Source organism: Oncorhynchus gorbuscha, linkage group LG06 (genome assembly GCF_021184085.1).
Source record: "Oncorhynchus gorbuscha isolate QuinsamMale2020 ecotype Even-year linkage group LG06, OgorEven_v1.0, whole genome shotgun sequence".
NCBI classification, from domain to species: domain Eukaryota; kingdom Metazoa; phylum Chordata; class Actinopteri; order Salmoniformes; family Salmonidae; genus Oncorhynchus; species Oncorhynchus gorbuscha.
In genome coordinates, this window is record NC_060178.1 from 29,489,030 (window position 1) to 29,509,297 (window position 20,268).

The following is a 20,268-nucleotide window of genomic DNA, read 5'->3' on the forward strand; positions in this document are numbered from 1 at the left end:
TTATATTGCACTGTAAATTATTCATCAGTTGTTAATTATTAGTTATAGTGGGGCAACAAAGACAACGAAACATTGTAGATTCAGTAGTAGTGGCGGTGGTCTACGGAGCATGTACTGTAAGATCCATTTTTTATTTTTGTGTGTGTGCTTCTCTGTAATTTGAGAACCAAGCGGTTAGAAAGCAGAGAGAGAGAGAGAGAGAGAATGAGAATGAATGATGAAGACTGTCCTCATAGATTTGCAAAAGTTCAAACCAATGTTAGCCCTATTCCCCTCTTTCCAGGAAACTCCTACTTGTTATATAATACAAAGCTAGCCTTTCCTACTATACATCAACAACCATATTTTGGCTCCCTCCTCCTCCAGCTCAGCACGAAGACCCAGGATTCACATTGATGTGTTCCATCTGACTCCCAGTCAGACATGGGTTCATGGAGCGATTTCAGTGCCAACAAAACATTTATTTGAATTCAATCACTTTGAATTAAAACACTGAATTTGAATTCAATATTTTTGAATTTGTAATGCACAAATGTAATAATTGAATTCACAAATGTAACTTAAATTTCATGATTTTAAACTGAATCAAATTAATATTGCATTCAGTTTTGAAATTACATTTAAATGTAGTTCAATATTGAAATTCAATATGTATATATTCAGTTTCAGTATGGTAAATATTGCGATTTGAGATTACAACGCTTTGTGGCAAACAGAAGGTGAAGGATTTGTGCCATTTAATGAGAGTGCAACCGAGGTGGTTCGGTGATCCATGAATTTCATGAGCAACCGTGTCTGAGACCTGAAGACAGGTGTTAGTTTGACTGATGGGGTTCTAACCCAGGTCTCCTGTGCGTCAGACAGAAAATGTAACTTTTCAAGTTGCTCATAATAATTGCATTTACATTTAAGTCATTTAGCAGACGCTCTTATCCAGAGCGACTTACATGCATACATTTCACGTATGAGTGGTGCAGGGAATCAAACCCACTTTCCTGGTGTTGCAAGCATAATGCTCTACCAACTGAGCTACAGAGGACCACACAGACTACTCATTACGCAAGCGCGGTCACTGAACTACCTGTGTTACACATCACCCCCATTTGACCTCCTTGAAGAGACCCATTTAGCTTAGCAGGCTAACACAGTCATAACCCAGTCAGTCACATGTTACCCTAACAATGACTACCCTTTCCGGAGACTCGAAACTAACATATCTAATACAAACTAACACATGTCAAACTAGATTACCAAACCATGCTCTCTTGATAAGTAAACTTGCTGGATCTTGAAAACTTGTGGCCAAAACCAGTCTGCAAGTCATTTTTCGGGGCCCCCCAAAGTTTTGAGTGTAGTTTTTAGTCCAAAAAATTATTATAATTCAGCTAGTTGCCTACCCCTGGTGTAATCGATGGGAATCTGTGAAACTCACTCCTCAGCCTTAAGTGTTGCCCCTTGCACAATTGAAAAAAGCCTTTTTCAATAGCACGATGGGTTGGATTGCTTCAAGAAGGAGGTCACATGTTTGCGAGGCAGAGGTTCTGAGTTTGAGTCTTGATATTAGTTGAATCAGGAGGAAGCGTTACTTGTGTTGGTGTTTGCATACTGGAGAGGGAGTGCAAAACAACGACGCTGGACAGAGTGGAATCAGGTGTAGCAAAAAGGCAGTTTATTTAAAGTCAGAGATATCTTGTCCTGCAGTTAAGCGTGCACGGACCTAAACAATATGACTCCGCGAGGAGTCAGCTAAATTAGGCTGCCTAGACAGAGTTTTGCAGCAGAATGTATACACAGAAAAAAGTAGGTGGAGTCTCGTCGTGTTGGTCTTCTGACTGGTCCTGAAGAGTTGGAGGCGGGCCTGCTCTAGCCAGAGCAGGAGCCCCATTGGTGCACAGCAGAGTCCTCTGCTCTTGGCACCCGACCAGTAGAGGGGGGGTGGAGTGTGAGTAGGCGTGCTCATGAGATGTCTGTGTGTCAAGGAAGCGTGAGATAAGGGGAACTGGCAGTGTCTGCTTTAGGCTCAGGTGTTTCCTGTTTTTGCAGGAGTGCATGTAGGGTTCAATGTCAGTGAGATAGTTTGGCACTCTAAGCTCGTTAGTGTTGCAGGATGTTCTTTGGTTTGCAGGGGAGTATATTTTGAGTGATGGCAGCCATGTGTCCTTCCCTTGAGCTGTTTTGTTCGAGGATAATTATGTTATTGCACATAGGCTCTAGACTTGACTGAGGACACTGGGCCCAGAGTTATCTGAGGACCTCCGGTTTAACCAGAGCTTTGGCCAGCTAGTAATGCTTAATATTACAAATATTTATATAACACTTGCAGCTGTGGTCTCGTTTACAATGGTGCTGCTGAAGTTGGATCTAAAATCCTAGAGCCATATTCATATGAAGAAAATAAATTGTAATTGCCACATTGCATTCAAAAACCATTCGTACCACTAGCTTCTATTTACCAGACAGCATTTGATTCTATCTGTTCTCCGCTAGCTTTCCTGGCTGGCAAAGTACCCGGGTGTTGTTTTTAGGTTTTTCATCCGAATTTAAATAACGACATTTGAAAACGGAATCTAAATGCATCTGAGAAGTTAAATGCAGAAAATGAATGCAATGTTTACCATATCAAAACTAATATATCAATATTGAATTTGAAAATGGAGTTACATTTTTTTATATTTTTTTTTTTACTGAATACAATATTAATTTGATTCCGTTTCAAATCATGAAATTGAAGTTTGATTTGTAAATTCAATGAAAATATCTTAATATAAATTCAAAATGATGGAATTCATATACAATTTCTGTTGGCAATGAAATTGCTCCATACATTTGAACCTAATGACAATAAGGGGGGTGAAGAGGCAATCATGTGATGCATGAGTCATTTATTTAATAATTAACCAAAATATACAGCTGTCTAGCTTTCCTTTCTATAAAGAAAAGAGCGCTTGACTCTGGGGACATTTATAATAATAATAATAATAATAATATATGCCATTTAGCAGACGCTTTTATCCAAAGCGACTTACAGTCATGTGTGCATACATTCTACGTATGGGTGGTCCCGGGGATCGAACCCACTACCCTGGTGTTACAAGTGCCATGCTCTACCAACTGAGCTACAGAAGGACAGACAGAGGTGGGAGGTTGGGTAAGCCACTTACTACTGCAGATTTACTAAATGTTTTCCAGTCCAATTATAGATTATCTCAATATATGTACTGTACACATACAGTGTTTCCCTGCTTTTTACACCCTTGAACGGGGTATTGATTTCCCTGTCATATTATATATTAACCTAAATATATACTGACAAAAGCACACATAACACTATAGTAGAGGTCGTGGAGGAACCTGCAACTGTGAGAAGGTCAGTTCTGGAAAAGGAAATTCTACTCCAAAATGAATAAAAATAAAATGGTCCATATTATAAAGGCAGGTGTGCTATTTAGCAATAAGCCTTATCACCTGATCAAATCACATTTTATTTGTCAGGTGTAGACCTTACAGTGAAATGCTTACTCACAAGCCCTTAACCAACAATGCAATTTTAAGAAAAATAAGTGTGAAGAAAGTATTTACTAAATAAACTGAAGTATAAAAGAAGGAAAAAAAGAAGAAGAAAAATAACAACTAATTAAAGAGCAACAATAAAATAACAGTAACGAGGTTACATACAGGGAGGGGGTAACGGTACAGAGTCAATGTGTGGGGGGGGGCACAGGTTAGTCGAGGTATTTGAGACTATGCATATATAATAAACAGAGTAGCAGCAGTGTAAAAATGGGTGGGTCAATTGCAAATAGTCCGGGTAGCCATTTGGTTAGCTGTTCGAGAATATTATACATTTACATTTACATTTAAGTCATTTAGCAGACGCTCTTATCCAGAGTGACTTACAAATTGGTGCATTCACCTTATGACATCCAGTGGAACAACCACTTTACAATAGTGCATCTAAATATTTTAAGGGGGGGTGAGAAGGATTACTTTATCCTATCCTAGGTATTCCTTAAAGAGGTGGGGTTTCAGGTGTCTCCGGAAGGTGGTGATTGACTCCGCTGTCCTGGCGTCGTGAGAGAGTTTGTTCCACCATTGGGGAGCCAGAGCAGCGAACAGTTTTGACTGGGCTGAGCGGGAACTGTACTTCCTCAGTGGTAGGGAGGCGAGCAGGCCAGAGGTGGATGAACGCAGTGCCCTTATTTGGGTGTAGGGCCTGATCAGAGCCTGGAGGTACTGAGGTGCCGTTCCCCTCACAGCTCCGTAGGCAAGCACCATGGTCTTGTAGCGGATGCGAGCTTCAACTGGAAGCCAGTGGAGAGAGCGGAGGAGCGGGGTGACGTGAGAGAACTTGGGAAGGTTGAACACTAGACGGGCTGCGGCGTTCTGGATGAGTTGTAGGGGTTTAATGGCACAGGCAGGGAGCCCAGCCAACAGCGAGTTGCAATAATCCAGACGGGAGATGACAAGTGCCTGGATTAGGACCTGCGCCGCTTCCTGTGTGAGGCAGGGTCGTACTCTGCGGATGTTGTAGAGCATGAACCTACAGGAACGGGCTACCGCCTTGATGTTAGTTGAGAACGACAGGGTGTTGTCCAGGATCACGCCAAGGTTCTTAGCGCTCTGGGAGGAGGACACAATGGAGTTGTCAACCGTGATGGCGAGATCATGGAACGGGCAGTCCTTCCCCGGGAGGAAGAGCAGCTCCGTCTTGCCGAAGTTCAGCTTGAGGTGGTGATCCGTCATCCACACTGATATGTCTGCCAGACATGCAGAGATGCGATTCGCCACCTGATCATCAGAAGGGGGAAAGGAGAAGATTAATTGTGTGTCGTCTGCATAGCAATGATGTGGCTTGGTGGTAGAAGCACTTAAGAAGCCTTTTGGACCTAGACTTGGCACTCCATTACCACTTGGTGTGCGATAGCAGAGAGAACAGTATGACTAGGGTGGCTAGAGTCATTGCCAATTTTTAGGGCCTTCCTCTGACACTGCCTGGTATAGAGGTCCTAAATGGCAGGAAGCTTGGCCCCAGTGATGTACTGGGCCGTACGCACTACCCTCTGTAGTGCCTTGTGGTCGGAGGCCGAGCAGTTGTCATACCAGGCGGTGATGCAACCAGTCTTGATGTTCTTGATGGTGCGGCTGTATAACTTTTTGAGGATCTGAGGACCCATGCCAAATCTTTTCAGTCTCCCGAGGGGGAATAGGTGTTGTCGTGCCCTCTTCACGACTATCATGGTGTGTTTGGATCATGATAGTTAGTTGGTGATTAGGAGACCAAGGAACGAGAAGCTCTCAACCTGCTCCACTATAACCCCGTCGATGAGAATGGGGGCGTGCTCGGCCCTCCTTTTCCTGTAGTCCATGATCATCTCCTTTGTCTTGATCATGTTGAGGGAGAGGTTATAATCCTGGCACCACACCGCCAGGTCTCTGACCTCCTCCGTATAGGCTGTCAGCAGACACTTTTATTCAGAGCAACTTACAGTCAATGCATTCAACCAAGGTACAGTTGAAGTCGGAAGTTTACATACACCTTAGCCAAATACATTAAACTCATGTTTTCACCGTTCCTGACATCCTAGTAAAAAGTCTGTCTTAGGTCAGTTAGGATCACCAATTCGTTTTAAGAATGTGAAATGTCAGAATAATAGTAGAGGGAATAATTTATTTCAGCTTTTATTTATTTCATCACATTCCCAGTGGGTCAGAAGTTTACATACACTCAATTAGTATTTGGTAGCATTGCCTTTAAATTGTTTAACTTGGGTCAAACGTTTCGGGTAGCCTTCCACAAGCGTCCCATAATAAGTTGGTTGAATTTTGGCCCATTCCTCCTGACGGAGCCGGTGTAACTGAGTCAGGTTTGTAGGCCTCCTTGCTCCCACACGCTTTTTCAGTTCTGACCACAAATTTTCTACGGGATTGAGGACAGGGCTTTGTCATGGCCACTCCAATACCTTGACTTTGTTGTACTTACGCCATTTTGCCACAACGTTGGAAGTATGCTTGGCGTCATTGTTCATTTGGAAGACCCATTTACGACCAAGCTTTAACTTCCTGACTGATGTCTTGAGATGTTGCTTCAATATATCCCCTTAATTTCCCTCACTCATGATGCCAGTCCCTCCTGCAGCAAAGCACCCCCACATCATAATGCTGCCACCCCTGTGCTTCAAGGTTGGGATGGTGTTCTTCAGCTTGCAAGCTTTTTTCTCCTTTTTGTTTCATCAGACCAGAGGACATTTCTCCATAAAGTACAATCTTTGTCCCCATGTGCAGTTGCAAACCGTAGTCTGGCTTTTTTGTGGCGGTTTTGGAGCAGTGGCTTCTTCCTTGCTGAGCGACCTTTCAGGTTATGTCGATATAGGACTCGTTTTACTGTGGATATAGATACTTTTGTACCTATTTCCTCCGGCATCTTCACAAGGTCCTTTGCTGTTGTTCTGGGATTGATTTGCACTGTTCGCCCCAAAGTATGTTCATCTCTAGGAGACAGAACGGTATTGTAAGGGTTTTCCTCCTCCTCTTCGTCTGAGGAGGAGAAGCGAGAAGGATCGGAGGACCAATGCGCAGCGTGGTAAATGTCCATGGTTGTTTATTTAAGAAAACGTAAACTGAACACTATGAATACAAAAACAATAAACGTGAAACGACTGAAAACCGAAACAGTACCGTGTGGTGAAAAACACAGATACGGAAACAAACACCCACAAACAAACAGTGAAACCCAGGCTACCTAAGTATGATTCTCAATCAGAGACAACTAACGACACCTGCCTCTGATTGAGAACCATACTAGGCCGAAACATAGAAATCCCAAAATCATAGAAAAACAAACATAGACTGCCCACCCCAACTCACACCCTGACCATACTAAATAACGACAAAACAAAGGAAATAAAGGTCAGAACGTGACAAGTATGACGACTGCGTGGTCCCATTGTGTTTATACTTGCGTACTATTGTTTCTACAGATGAACGGGGTACCTTCAGGCGTTTGGAAATTGCTCCCAAGGATGAACCAGACTTGTGGAGGTCTACAATTGTTTTCTGAGGTCTTGGCTGATTTCTTTTGATTTTCCCATGATGTCAAGCAAAGAGACACTGAAGGTATGCCTTGAAATACATCCACAGGTACACCTCCAATTGACTCAAATTATGTCAAATAGTCTATCAGAAGCTTCTAAAGCCATGACATAATTTCCTGGAATTTTCCAAGCTGTTTAAAGGCACAGTCAACTTAGTGTATGTAAACATCTGACCCACTAGAATTGTGACACAGTGAATTATAAGTGAAATAATCTGTCTGTAAACAATTGTTGGAAGAATTACTTGTGTCATGCACAAAGTAGATGTCCTAACCGACTTGCCAAAACCTATAGTTTGTTAACAAGAAATTTGTGGAGTGGTTGAAAAACAAGTTTTAATGACTCCAACCTAAGTGTATGTAAACTTCCGACTTCAACTGTATATAAACACCAACATTCCACAGTAATACCAAAAATAAATAAATGTTACTGAGAATGTTATTGTAGTTAAACTTGTCTGTTGGTTTATTCTGTAGATAGCCTTCTTGTAACAAGATCACTGCTAGTTTTACAGCTTCTGAAAACATTTACAAAAGTGCATGTTAGGGAGAAAGTTTGTGCTCCCTCTCCTGCGTGTCTGGTATTCCTTTGTTTTTCTCATAAACTCTGAAAGGTTTCCCATTACAGAACAACACTACTCCTGAGACCACAAGTTAATGGTCGAGCAGCCTCGTTTTCCTCCTTATCACTGACTCTTATAGTTACTACTGCCAAGGATAGGCTTGGTAGTGGAGAGGCTGCTAAGAGAAAGAGAGACAGAAAGAGGAGGGCTTCAGAGAGAGAAAGACAGAAACGGAGAGAGAGAGGCTACTGAGAGAGAAAGACAGAGAGAGAGAGTATCACAGAGAGCATTTCAACCGGTTTTAGAGTCTGCAAGAACAGCTGTTCTCACCATGATTCTGCTGGCTGCATTGGACTGTTTCGATGTGAAGGGCTGGCTGGTGTTTATCTTTGTGTTTCTCTTGGTGGTGGACATCGTCAGAAACAGACCTCCAACTAACTTCCCCCCTGGACCCTGGTCTGTTCCTTTCCTGGGTAATATCTTCACAGGGCTCGACTTCAAGACCATTGACAAGGTCAGAAAAATACTCATATAATCATTGCTAATATTAATCAGAAATATTTGATTACTAATGACTTATGTTACCAATACTATATCTTTACTAGTGCAGTGAAATAATTGACAGGTTTGACTTGCATGTGGCGTGTTTTTACACAGGGCACCATTGAAAAATAACTGTGGTCTCAATTGGGATTCTCTAAATAGAGGTTAAACATTTTATAAAAATGTAATAAATGTGTCACAACCATTCCTTCCTTCCCTGTAGATGGCTGAGGACTATGGTCCAGTGTTCAGCCTGCGTCGAGGCAGTGACAGGGTAGTGTTTATCTCAGGGTATAAGATGGTGAAGGAAGCTCTGGTCAACCAACTGGACAGTTTCTATGACCGGCCCATTGTCCCTCTGTTTCATGTCACCTTCAAAGGCATTGGTGAGTGAGTGAGTGAGTGGCACACTATTCCCTAAATAGTGCACCACTTCTGACCAGGCCAGGCTCCAGTGAGAAAGGCTGTGAGCACTAGAATGTACTCCTGTTGCTTTTTTGGAAAGGATAAACATGTTAGATATGAAAATTCTGCATTATGTACATTACCAGTCAAAAGTTTGGATACACCTACTCATTCAAGGTTTTTTATATTTTTTTATTTAAAACTATTTTCTACATTGTATAATAATAGTGAACACATCAAACTATGAAATAACACATATGGAATCATGTAGTAACCAGAAAAGTGTTCATCAAAATATGTTTTAGATTCTTCAAAGTAGTCACCCTTTGACTTGATGAAAGCTTTTCACACTCTTGGCATTCTCTCAACCAGCTTCATGAGTAATGCTTTTTCAACAGTCTTGAAGGAGTTCCCACATATGCTAAGGACTTGTTGGCTGCTTTTCCTTCGCTCTACGGTCCAACAGTTATACTGTTAGCATTTAGGTGGTGTGCCCTAGTAGGCAGACCACTGTGTGCAGCTCACCCTGCACTATCAGCTCCAATATAAATAACATGAGCAAGTCTACTTCTGATAAGCTTCCCAGTAAAGCATTAAAGACAATCAACCAAACCAGAAAAGTGCTCAAAACAACCCATGTTAACATGTGCAGCCTGAGAAACAAGGTCCCTGAAGTATATAACTTGCTTGTTACAGATGACATTCATATTCTGATCTCTGAAACTTACTTAGATAATACCTTTGGTGATACAGTGGTAGCAACACATGGTTATAACGTCTACCGAAAAGACAGATATGCCAACAGGGGGCGGTGTTGCGGTCTATATTCAGAACTACATTCCTGTAAAGCTTAGAGATGATCTCATGTTAAATACTGTTGAAGTAATATGGCTAGAGGTTAATCTGCCTCACCTTAAGCCTATTCTTGTGGGAAGCTGCTATAGACCACCAAGTGTCATGCAGGTGAAAGAGGACCCAAAAGCGACTTGGCAAAAACAGAGTCTTTAATCCAGTAAAGTAAATACAAACAAAAAACACAACTTTCACTCGAAATGACGAGGACAAACTGGAGACTCGATCTTGAACAGCAGGTGAACAGCAGGTTGCCTCGGGAAGGCACTTGAACCAGACAGACTCAGACACCTGCTCACCACGCAGCATCTGAGGAAAACACGACACGACAGGGCGATACACAAACACAGCACGGTGAATTCTAGACAAGGAACCGACAGGACAGGAACGGAACACAAAGGAAGAAATAGGGACTCTAATCAGGGGAAAGGATCGGGAACAGGTGTGGGAAGACTAAATGATTGATTAGGGGAATAGGAACAGCTGGGAGCAGGAACGGAACGATAGAGAGAAGAGAGAGCGAGAGAGTGAGAGAGGGAGGGGGAGAGAGAGGGGATAGAAAGAGGGAAAGAACCTAATAAGACCAGCAGAGGGAAACGAATAGAATGGGAAGCACAGGGACAAGACAAGATAATAAATGACAAAACATGACAGTACCCCCCACTCACCGAGCGCCTCCTGGCGCACTCGAGGAGGAATCCTGGCGGCAACGGAGGAAATCATCAATGAGTGAACGGTCCAGCACGTCCCGAGACGGAACCCAACTCCTCTCCTCAGGACCGTAACCCTCCCAATCCACTAAGTATTGGTGACCCCGTCCCCGAGAACGCATGTCCATGATCTTATGTACCTTGTAAATAGGTGCGCTCTCGACAAGGACGGGAGGGGGGAGGGAAGACGAACGGGGGTGCGAAGAAAGGGCTTAACACAGGAGACATGGAAGACAGGATGGACGCGACGAAGATGTCGCGGAAGAAGCAGTCGCACAGCGACAGGATTGACGACCTGGGAGACACGGAACGGACCAATGAACCGCGGAGTCAACTTACGAGAAGCTGTCGTAAGAGGAAGGTTGCGAGTGGAAAGCCACACTCTCTGGCCGCAACAATACCTTGGACTCTTAATCCTGCGTTTATTGGCGGCTCTCACAGTCTGTGCCCTGTAACGGCAAAGTGCAGACCTCACCCTCCTCCAGGTGCGCTCACAACGTTGGACAAACGCTTGAGCGGAGGGAACGCTGGACTCGGCAAGCTGGGATGAGAACAGAGGAGGCTGGTAACCCAGACTACTCTGAAACGGAGATAACCCGGTAGCAGACGAAGGAAGCGAATTGTGAGCGTATTCTGCCCAGGGGAGCTGTTCTGCCCAAGACGCAGGGTTTCTGAAAGAAAGGCTGCGTAGTATGCGACCAATCGTCTGATTGGCCCTCTCTGCTTGACCGTTAGACTGGGGATGAAACCCGGAAGAGAGACTGACGGACGCACCAATCAAACGACAGAACTCCCTCCAAAACTGTGACGTGAATTGCGGGCCTCTGTCTGAAACGGCGTCTAACGGGAGGCCATGAATTCTGAATACATTCTCGATAATGATTTGTGCCGTCTCCTTAGCGGAAGGAAGTTTAGCGAGGGGAATGAAATGTGCCGCCTTAGAGAACCTATCGACAACCGTAAGAATCACAGTCTTCCCCGCAGACAAAGGCAGACCGGTAATGAAGTCTAGGGCGATGTGAGACCATGGTCGAGAAGGAATGGGGAGCGGTCTGAGACGACCGGCAGGAGGAGAGTTACCCGACTTAGTCTGCGCGCAGTCCGAACAAGCAGCCACGAAACGGCGCGTGTCACGCTCCTGAGTCGGCCACCAAAAGCGCTGCCGAATAGACGCAAGAGTGCCTCGAACACCGGGATGACCAGCTAACTTGGCAGAGTGAGCCCACTGAAGAACAGCCAGACGAGTGGAAACAGGAACGAAAAGGAGGTTACTAGGACAAGCGCGCGGCGACGCAGTGTGCGTGAGTGCTTGCTTAACCTGTCTTTCAATTCCCCAGACTGTTAACCCGACAACACGCCCATAAGGAAGAATCCCCTCGGGATCAGTAGAAGCCACAGAAGAACTAAACAGACGGGATAAGGCATCAGGCTTGGTGTTCTTGCTACCCGGACGGTAAGAAATCACAAACTCGAAACGAGCGAAAAACAACGCCCAACGAGCTTGACGGGCATTAAGTCGTTTGGCAGAACGGATGTACTCAAGGTTCTTATGGTCTGTCCAAACGACAAAAGGAACGGTCGCCCCCTCCAACCACTGTCGCCATTCGCCTAGGGCTAAGCGGATGGCGAGCAGTTCACGGTTACCCACATCATAGTTGCGCTCAGATGGCGACAGGCGATGAGAAAAATAAGCGCAAGGATGAACCTTATCGTCAGACTGGAAGCGCTGGGATAGAATGGCTCCCACGCCTACCTCTGAAGCGTCAACCTCGACAATGAATTGTCTAGTGACGTCAGGAGTAACGAGGATAGGAGCGGACGTAAAACGTTCTTTTAGAAGATCAAAAGCTCCCTGGGCGGAACCGGACCACTTAAAACACGTCTTGACAGAAGTAAGAGCTGTGAGAGGGGCAGCAACTTGACCGAAATTACGAATGAAACGCCGATAGAAATTAGCGAAACCTAAAAAGCGCTGCAACTCGACACGTGACCTTGGAACGGGCCAATCACTGACAGCTTGGACCTTAGCGGAATCCATCTGAATGCCTTCAGCGGAAATAACGGAACCGAGAAAAGTAACGGAGGAGACATGAAAAGAGCACTTCTCAGACTTTACGTAGAGACAATTCTCTAAAAGGCGCTGTAGAACACGTCGAACGTGCTGAACATGAATCTCGAGTGACGGAGAAAAAATCAGGATATCGTCAAGATAGACAAAAACAAAGATGTTCAGCATGTCTCTCAGAACATCATTAACTAATGCCTGAAAAACAGCTGGCGCATTGGCGAGACCAAACGGCAGAACCCGGTACTCAAAATGCCCTAACGGAGTGTTAAACGCCGTTTCCACTCGTCCCCCTCTCTGATGCGCACGAGATGGTAAGCGTTACGAAGGTCCAACTTAGTAAAGCACCTGGCTCCCTGCAGAATCTCGAAGGCTGATGACATAAGGGGAAGCGGATAACGATTCTTAACCGTTATGTCATTCAGCCCTCGATAATCCACGCAGGGGCGCAGAGTACCGTCCTTCTTCTTAACAAAAAGAACCCCGCCCCGGCCGGAGAGGAAGAAGGCACTATGGTACCGGCGTCAAGAGACACAGACAAATAATCCTCGAGAGCCTTACGTTCGGGAGCCGACAGAGAGTATAGTCTACCCCGAGGAGGAGTGGTCCCCGGAAGGAGATCAATACTACAATCATACGACCGGTGAGGAGGAAGGGAGTTGGCTCGGGACCGACTGAAGACCGTGCGCAGATCATGATATTCCTCCGGCACTCCTGTCAAATCGCCAGGTTCCTCCTGAGAAGTAGGGACAGAAGAAACGGGAGGGATGGCAGACATTAAACACTTCACATGACAAGAAACGTTCCAGGATAGGATAGAATTACTAGACCAATTAATAGAAGGATTATGACATACTAGCCAGGGATGACCCAAAAGAAATAGTCTCACTGTGGTTACCAGATACTGTGAGGGTTAAAGGTAGTGTCTCAAATCTGATACTGGGAAGATGACTACCATCTAAGGCGAACATGGGCGTAGGCTTCTCTAACTCTCTGAAAGGAATGTCATGTTTCCGAACCCATGCTTCGTCCATGAAACAACCCTCAGCCCCAGAGTCTATCAAGGCACTACATGTTGTCATGCAGGTAAAAGAGGACCCAAAAGCGACTTAACAGAAACAGAGTTTAATAATGTTCAAAACGGAATAACTGACATCCTCTAGATTTGTAGAGGGGGAAAACAACTGGAGAAGCGGCCACAGACTGCAGGTCGCTTCGGGTAGGCGCAGGCCGTAGTCGACTGAGACACCTGCTCACACGCAGCGTCTGATGAAGGCACAAAACACGACAGAACAGGGTGATACACAATCACGGCAAAAAACACGACAGGACAGGGCGAAACGCAATCACAGCATGGTGAATACAATATAAGGAACCGACGGAACAGGAACGGATTACAAAGGAATAAATAGGGAATCTAATCAGGGGAAAGGATCGGGAACAGGTGTGGGAAGACTAAATGATGATTAGGGGAATAGGAACAGCTGGGAGCAGGAACGGAACGACAGAGAGAAGAGAGAGCGAGAGAGTGAGAGAGGGAGGGGGAGAGAGAGGGATAGGAGGGAAAGAACCAAACAAGACCAGCAGAGGGAAACGAATAGCATGGGGAGCACAGGGACAAGACATGACAATAAATGACAAACATGACAGTACCCCCCCCACTCACCGAGCGCCTCCTGGCGCTCTCGAGGAGGAACACTGGCAGCAACGGAGGAAATCATAGATCAAACGGTCCAGCACGTCCCGAGAAAGAACCCAACTCCTCTCCTCAGGACCGTAACGAAAAACGATAAAAAGGGAAACTAGGGTACTACTCTAAAAAAAAAAATGAGAACTAGGGACAGACTGAGACACAGCAAGGGCAGGGACAAGAACAGGAGAGATGCGATGGCAGGGAACAGACTGAGACCCAGCAAGACCAGGAGCAGAAGCAGAAAAAAATTACCAGACTTCTTCTGCGCGCAGTCTGAACACGCAGCCACGAAACGGCGCGTGTCACGCTCCTGAGTCGGCCACCAAAAGCGCTGGCGAATAGACGCAAGAGTGCCTCGAACACCGGGATGACCAGCTAACTTGGCAGAGTGAGCCCACTGAAGAACAGCCAGACGAGTGGAAACAGGAACGAAAAGGAGGTTACTAGGACAAGCGCGCGGCGACGCAGTGTGCGTGAGTGCTTGCTTAACCTGTCTTTCAATTCCCCAGACTGTCAACCCGACAACACGCCCATAAGGAAGAATCCCCTCGAGATCAGTAGAAGCCACAGAAGAACTAAACAGACGGGATAAGGCATCAGGCTTGGTGTTCTTGCTACCCGGACGGTAAGAAATCACAAACTCGAAACGAGCGAAAAACAACGCCCAACGAGCTTGACGGGCATTAAGTCGTTTGGCAGAACGGATGTACTCAAGGTTCTTATGGTCTGTCCAAACGACAAAAGGAACGGTCGCCCCCTCCAACCACTGTCGCCATTCGCCTAGGGCTAAGCGGATGGCGAGCAGTTCACGGTTACCCACATCATAGTTGCGCTCAGATGGCGACAGGCGATGAGAAAAATAAGCGCAAGGATGAACCTTATCGTCAGACTGGAAGCGCTGGGATAGAATGGCTCCCACGCCTACCTCTGAAGCGTCAACCTCGACAATAAATTGTCTAGTGACGTCAGGAGTAACGAGGATAGGAGCGGACGTAAAACGTTCTTTTAGAAGATCAAAAGCTCCCTGGGCGGAACCGGACCACTTAAAACACGTCTTGACAGAAGTAAGAGCTGTGAGAGGGGCAGCAACTTGACCGAAATTACGAATGAAACGCCGATAGAAATTAGCGAAACCTAAAAAGCGCTGCAACTCGACACGTGACCTTGGAACGGGCCAATCACTGACAGCTTGGACCTTAGCGGAATCCATCTGAATGCCTTCAGCGGAAATAACGGAACCGAGAAAGGTAACGGAGGAGACATGAAAAGAGCACTTCTCAGCCTTTACGTAGAGACAATTCTCTAAAAGGCGCTGTAGAACACGTCGAACGTGCTGAACATGAATCTCGAGTGACGGAGAAAAAATCAGGATATCGTCAAGATAGACAAAAACAAAAATGTTCAGCATGTCTCTCAGAACATCATTAACTAATGCCTGAAAAACAGCTGGCGCATTGGCGAGACCGAACGGCAGAACCCGGTACTCAAAATGCCCTAACGGAGTGTTAAACGCCGTTTTCCACTCGTCCCCCTCTCTGATGCGCACGAGATGGTAAGCGTTACGAAGGTCCAACTTAGTAAAGCACCTGGCTCCCTGCAGAATCTCGAAGGCTGATGACATAAGGGGAAGCGGATAACGATTCTTAACCGTTATGTCATTCAGCCCTCGATAATCCACGCAGGGGCGCAGAGTACCGTCCTTCTTCTTAACAAAAAGAACCCCGCCCCGGCCGGAGAAGAAGAAGGCACTATGGTACCGGCGTCAAGAGACACAGACAAATAATCCTCGAGAGCCTTACGTTCGGGAGCCGACAGAGAGTATAGTCTACCTCGAGGAGGCGTGGTCCCTGGAAGGAGATCAATACTACAATCATACGACCGGTGAGGAGGAAGGGAGTTGGCTCGGGACCGACTGAAGACCGTGCGCAGATCATGATATTCCTCCGGCACTCCTGTCAAATCGCCAGGTTCCTCCTGAGAAGTAGGGAGAGAAGAAACGGGAGGGATGGCAGACATTAAACACTTCACATGACAAGAAACGTTCCAGGATAGGATAGAATTACTAGACCAATTAATAGAAGGATTATGACATACTAGCCAGGGATGACCCAAAACAACAGGTGTAAACGGTGAACGGAAAATCAAAAAAGAAATAGTCTCACTGTGGTTACCAGATACTGTGAGAGTTAAAGGTAGTGTCTCAAATTTGATACTGGGAAGATGACTACCATCTAAGGCAAACATGGGCGTAGGCTTGTCTAACGGTCTGAAAGGAATGTTATGTTTCCGAACCCATGCTTCGTCCATGAAACAACCTTCAGCCCCAGAGTCAATCAAGGCACTGCATGTAGCACCCGAACCGGTCCAGCGTAGATGGACCGACATAGTAGTACAAGATCTAGATGAAGAGGACTGAGTAGTAGCGCTCACCAGTAGCCCTCCGCTTACTGATGGGCTCTGGCCTCTTACTGGACATGAATTAACAAAATGTCCAGCAACTCCGCAATAGAGGCACAGGCGGTTGGTGATCCTCCGTTCCCTCTCCTTATTCGAGATGCGAATCCCTCCCAGCTGCATGGGCTCAGTCTCAAAGCCAGAGGAGGGAGATGGTTGCGATGCGGAGCAGGGAAACACCGTTGATGCGAGCTCTCTTCCACGAGCCCGGTGACGAAGATCTACCCGTCGTTCTATGCGGATGGCGAGAGCAATCAAAGAGTCCACATCTGAAGGAACCTCCCGGGAGAGAATCTCATCCTTAACCGCTGCGTGGAGTCCCTCCAGAAAACGAGCGAGCAGCGCCGGCTCGTTCCACTCACTAGAGGCAGCAAGAGTGCGAAACTCAATGGAATAATCCGTTATGGACCGTTCACCTTGGCATAAGGAAGCCAGGGCCCTAGAAGCCTCCTCACCAAAAACTGAACGGTCAAAAACCCGAATCATCTCCTCTTTAAAGTTCTGGAATCTGTTAGAGCAATCAGCCCTTGCCTCCCAGATAGCTGTGCCCCATTCTCGAGCCCGGCCAGTAAGGAGTGAAATGACGTAAGCAACCCGAGCTCTCTCTCTAGAGTATGTGTGGGGTTGGAGAGAGAACACAATCTCACACTGCGTGAGAAAGGAGCGGCACTCAGTGGGCTGCCCGGAGTAGCAAGGTGGGTTATTAACCCTGGGTTCTGGAGGCTCGGCAGGCCAGGGAGTAACAGGTGGCACGAGACGTAGACTCTGGAACTGTCCAGAGAGGTCGGAAACCTGAGCGGCCAGGTTCTCCACGGCATGGCGAGCAGCAGACAATTCCTGCTCGTGTCTGCCGAGCATGGCTCCTTGGAACTCGACGGCAGTGTAACGAGCGTCTGAAGTCGCTGGGTCCATTCCTTGGTCGGTTCCTTCTGTCATGCAGGTAAAAGAGGACCCAAAAGCGACTTAACAGAAACAGAGTTTAATAATGTTCAAAACGGAATAACTGACATCCTCTAGATTTGTAGAGGGGAAAACAACTGGAGAAGCGGCCACAGACTGCAGGTCGCTTCGGGTAGGCGCAGGCCGTAGTCGACTGAGACACCTGCTCACACGCAGCGTCTGATGAAGGCACAAAACACGACAGAACAGGGTGATACACAATCACGGCAAAAAACACGACAGGACAGGGCGAAACGCAATCACAGCATGGTGAATACAATATAAGGAACCGACGGAACAGGAACGGATTACAAAGGAATAAATAGGGAATCTAATCAGGGGAAAGGATCGGGAACAGGTGTGGGAAGACTAAATGATGATTAGGGGAATAGGAACAGCTGGGAGCAGGAACGGAACGACAGAGAGAAGAGAGAGCGAGAGAGTGAGAGAGGGAGGGGGAGAGAGAGGGATAGGAGGGAAAGAACCAAACAAGACCAGCAGAGGGAAACGAATAGCATGGGGAGCACAGGGACAAGACATGACAATAAATGACAAACATGACACATGTAGCACCCGAACCGGTCCAGCGTAGATGGACCGACAAAGTAGTACAGGATCTTGATGGAGAGACTTGAGTAGTTGCGCTCACCTGTAGCCCTCCGCTTACAGATGAGCTCTGGCTTTTACTGGACATGAATTAACAAAATGTCCAGCAACTCCGCAATAGAGGCACAGGCGGTTGGTGATCCTCCGTTCCCTCTCCTTAGTCGAGATGCGAATCCCTCCCAGCTGCATGGGCTCAGACTCTGAGCCAGAGGAGGGAGATGGTTGCGATGCGGAGCAGGGAAACACCGTTGATGCGAGCTCTCTTCCACGAGCCCGGTGACGAAGATCTACCCGTCGTTCTATGCGGATGGCGAGAGCAATCAAAGAGTCCACATCTGAAGGAACCTCCCGGGAGAGAATCTCATCCTTAACCACTGCGTGGAGTCCCTCCAGAAAACGAGCGAGCAGCGCCGGCTCGTTCCACTCACTAGAGGCAGCAAGAGTGCGAAACTCAATAGAATAATCCGTTATGGACCGTTCACCTTGGCATAAGGAAGCCAGGGCCCTAGAAGCCTCCCTACCAAAAACTGAACGGTCAAAAACCCGAATCATCTCCTCTTTAAAGTTCTGGAACTTGTTAGAGCAATCAGCCCTTGCCTCCCAGATAGCTGTGCCCCATTCTCGAGCCCGGCCAGTAAGGAGTGAAATGACGTAAGCAACCCGAGCTCTCTCTCTAGAGTATGTGTTGGGTTGGAGAGAGAACACAATCTCACACTGCGTGAGAAAGGAGCGGCACTCAGTGGGCTGCCCGGAGTAGCAAGGTGGGTTATTAACCCTAGGTTCTGGAGGCTCGGCAGGCCAGGAAGTAACAGGTGGCACGAGACGTAGACTCTGGAACTGTCCAGAGAGGTCGGAAACCTGAGCGGCCAGGTTCTCCACGGCATGGCGAGCAGCAGACAATTCCTGCTCGTGTCTGCCGAGCATGGCTCCTTGGATCTCGACGGCAGTGTAACGAGCGTCTGAAGTCGCTGGGTCCATTCCTTGGTCGGTTCCTTCTGTCATGCAGGTGAAAGAGGACCCAAAAGCGACTTGGCGAAAACAGAGTCTTTAATCCAGTAAAGTAAATACAAACAAAAAACACAACTTTCACTCGAAATGACGAGGACAAACTGGAGACTCGATCTTGAACAGCAGGTGAACAGCAGGTTGCCTCGGGAAGGCACTTGAACCAGACAGACTCAGACACCTGCTCACCACGCAGCATCTGAGGAAAACACGACACGACAGGGCGATACACAAACACAGCACGGTGAATTCTAGACAAGGAACCGACAGGACAGGAACGGAACACAAAGGAAGAAATAGGGACTCTAATCAGGGGAAAGGATCGGGAACAGGTGTGGGAAGACTAAATGATTGATTAGGGGAATAGGAACAGCTGGGAGCAGGAACGGAACGATAGAGAGAAGAGAGAGCGAGAGAGTGAGAGAGGGAGGGGGAGAGAGAGGGATAGAAAGAGGGAAAGAACCTAATAAGACCAGCAGAGGGAAACGAATAGAATGGGAAGCACAGGGACAAGACAAGATAATAAATGACAAAACATGACACCAAGTGCCAACAGTCAGTAACTGGTGTGGTGGTTCATTTCTTTACTATCAAATGAGGAGAGACAATCTTATCACACAAGTCAGAGTTGTACTTCAACTAAATCTTTAATAGTGAGAGCTTTGCAATAGCGATGGCTGGTCGACGAATCACCATCTCTGATGATCCGTTGAGAGCAACGAGACAAAAGTACAAATGTCTTTTATAGCCAAGATACACCCCTTTCAACCTACATGACGAACAACAGATAAATAGAATCATTTACATTTACATTTAAGTCATTTAGCAGACGCTCTTATCCAGAGCGACTTACAAATTGGTGCATTCACCTTAAGACATCCAGTGGAACAGTCACTTTACAATAGTGCATCTAAATCTTAAAGGGGGGGGGTGAGAGGGATTACTTATCCTATCCTAGGTATTCCTTAAAGAGGTGGGGTTTCAGGTGTCTCCGGAAAGTGGTGATTGACTCGGCTGTCCTGGCGTCGTGAGGGAGTTTGTTCCACCATTGGGGGGGCCAGAGCAGCGAACAGTTTTGACTGGGCTGAGCGGGAGCTGTACTTCCTCAGTGGTAGGGAGGCGAGCAGGCCAGAGGTGGATGAACGCAGTGCCCTTGTTTGGGTGTAGGGCCTGATCAGAGCCTGGAAGTACTGAGGTGCCGTTCCCCTCACAGCTCCGTAGGCAAGCACCATGGTCTTGTAGCGGATGCGAGCTTCAACTGGAAGCCAGTGGAGAGAGCGGAGGAGCAGGGTGACGTGAGAGAACTTGGGAAGGTTGAACACCAGACGGGCTGCGGCGTTCTG

General features: G+C 46.7%; 1 protein-coding gene across 2 annotated transcripts in view; it reads left to right on the plus strand.

The window, feature by feature from the left end:
• The first annotated feature begins 7,820 nt into the window (after window positions 1–7,820).
• The window catches only part of LOC124037800 (cytochrome P450 2J2-like), a 32,446-nt gene continuing 19,998 nt past the window's right edge, over window positions 7,821–20,268 (plus strand). For both annotated transcript variants that reach the window (XM_046352873.1, XM_046352874.1), the window contains exons 1-2: window positions 7,821–8,167; window positions 8,420–8,582. In XM_046352873.1, coding sequence (XP_046208829.1) covers window positions 7,985–8,167; window positions 8,420–8,582 — 346 coding nt within the window. In that variant the 5' untranslated portion in view covers window positions 7,821–7,984. The remainder of the gene's footprint in view (window positions 8,168–8,419; window positions 8,583–20,268) is intronic.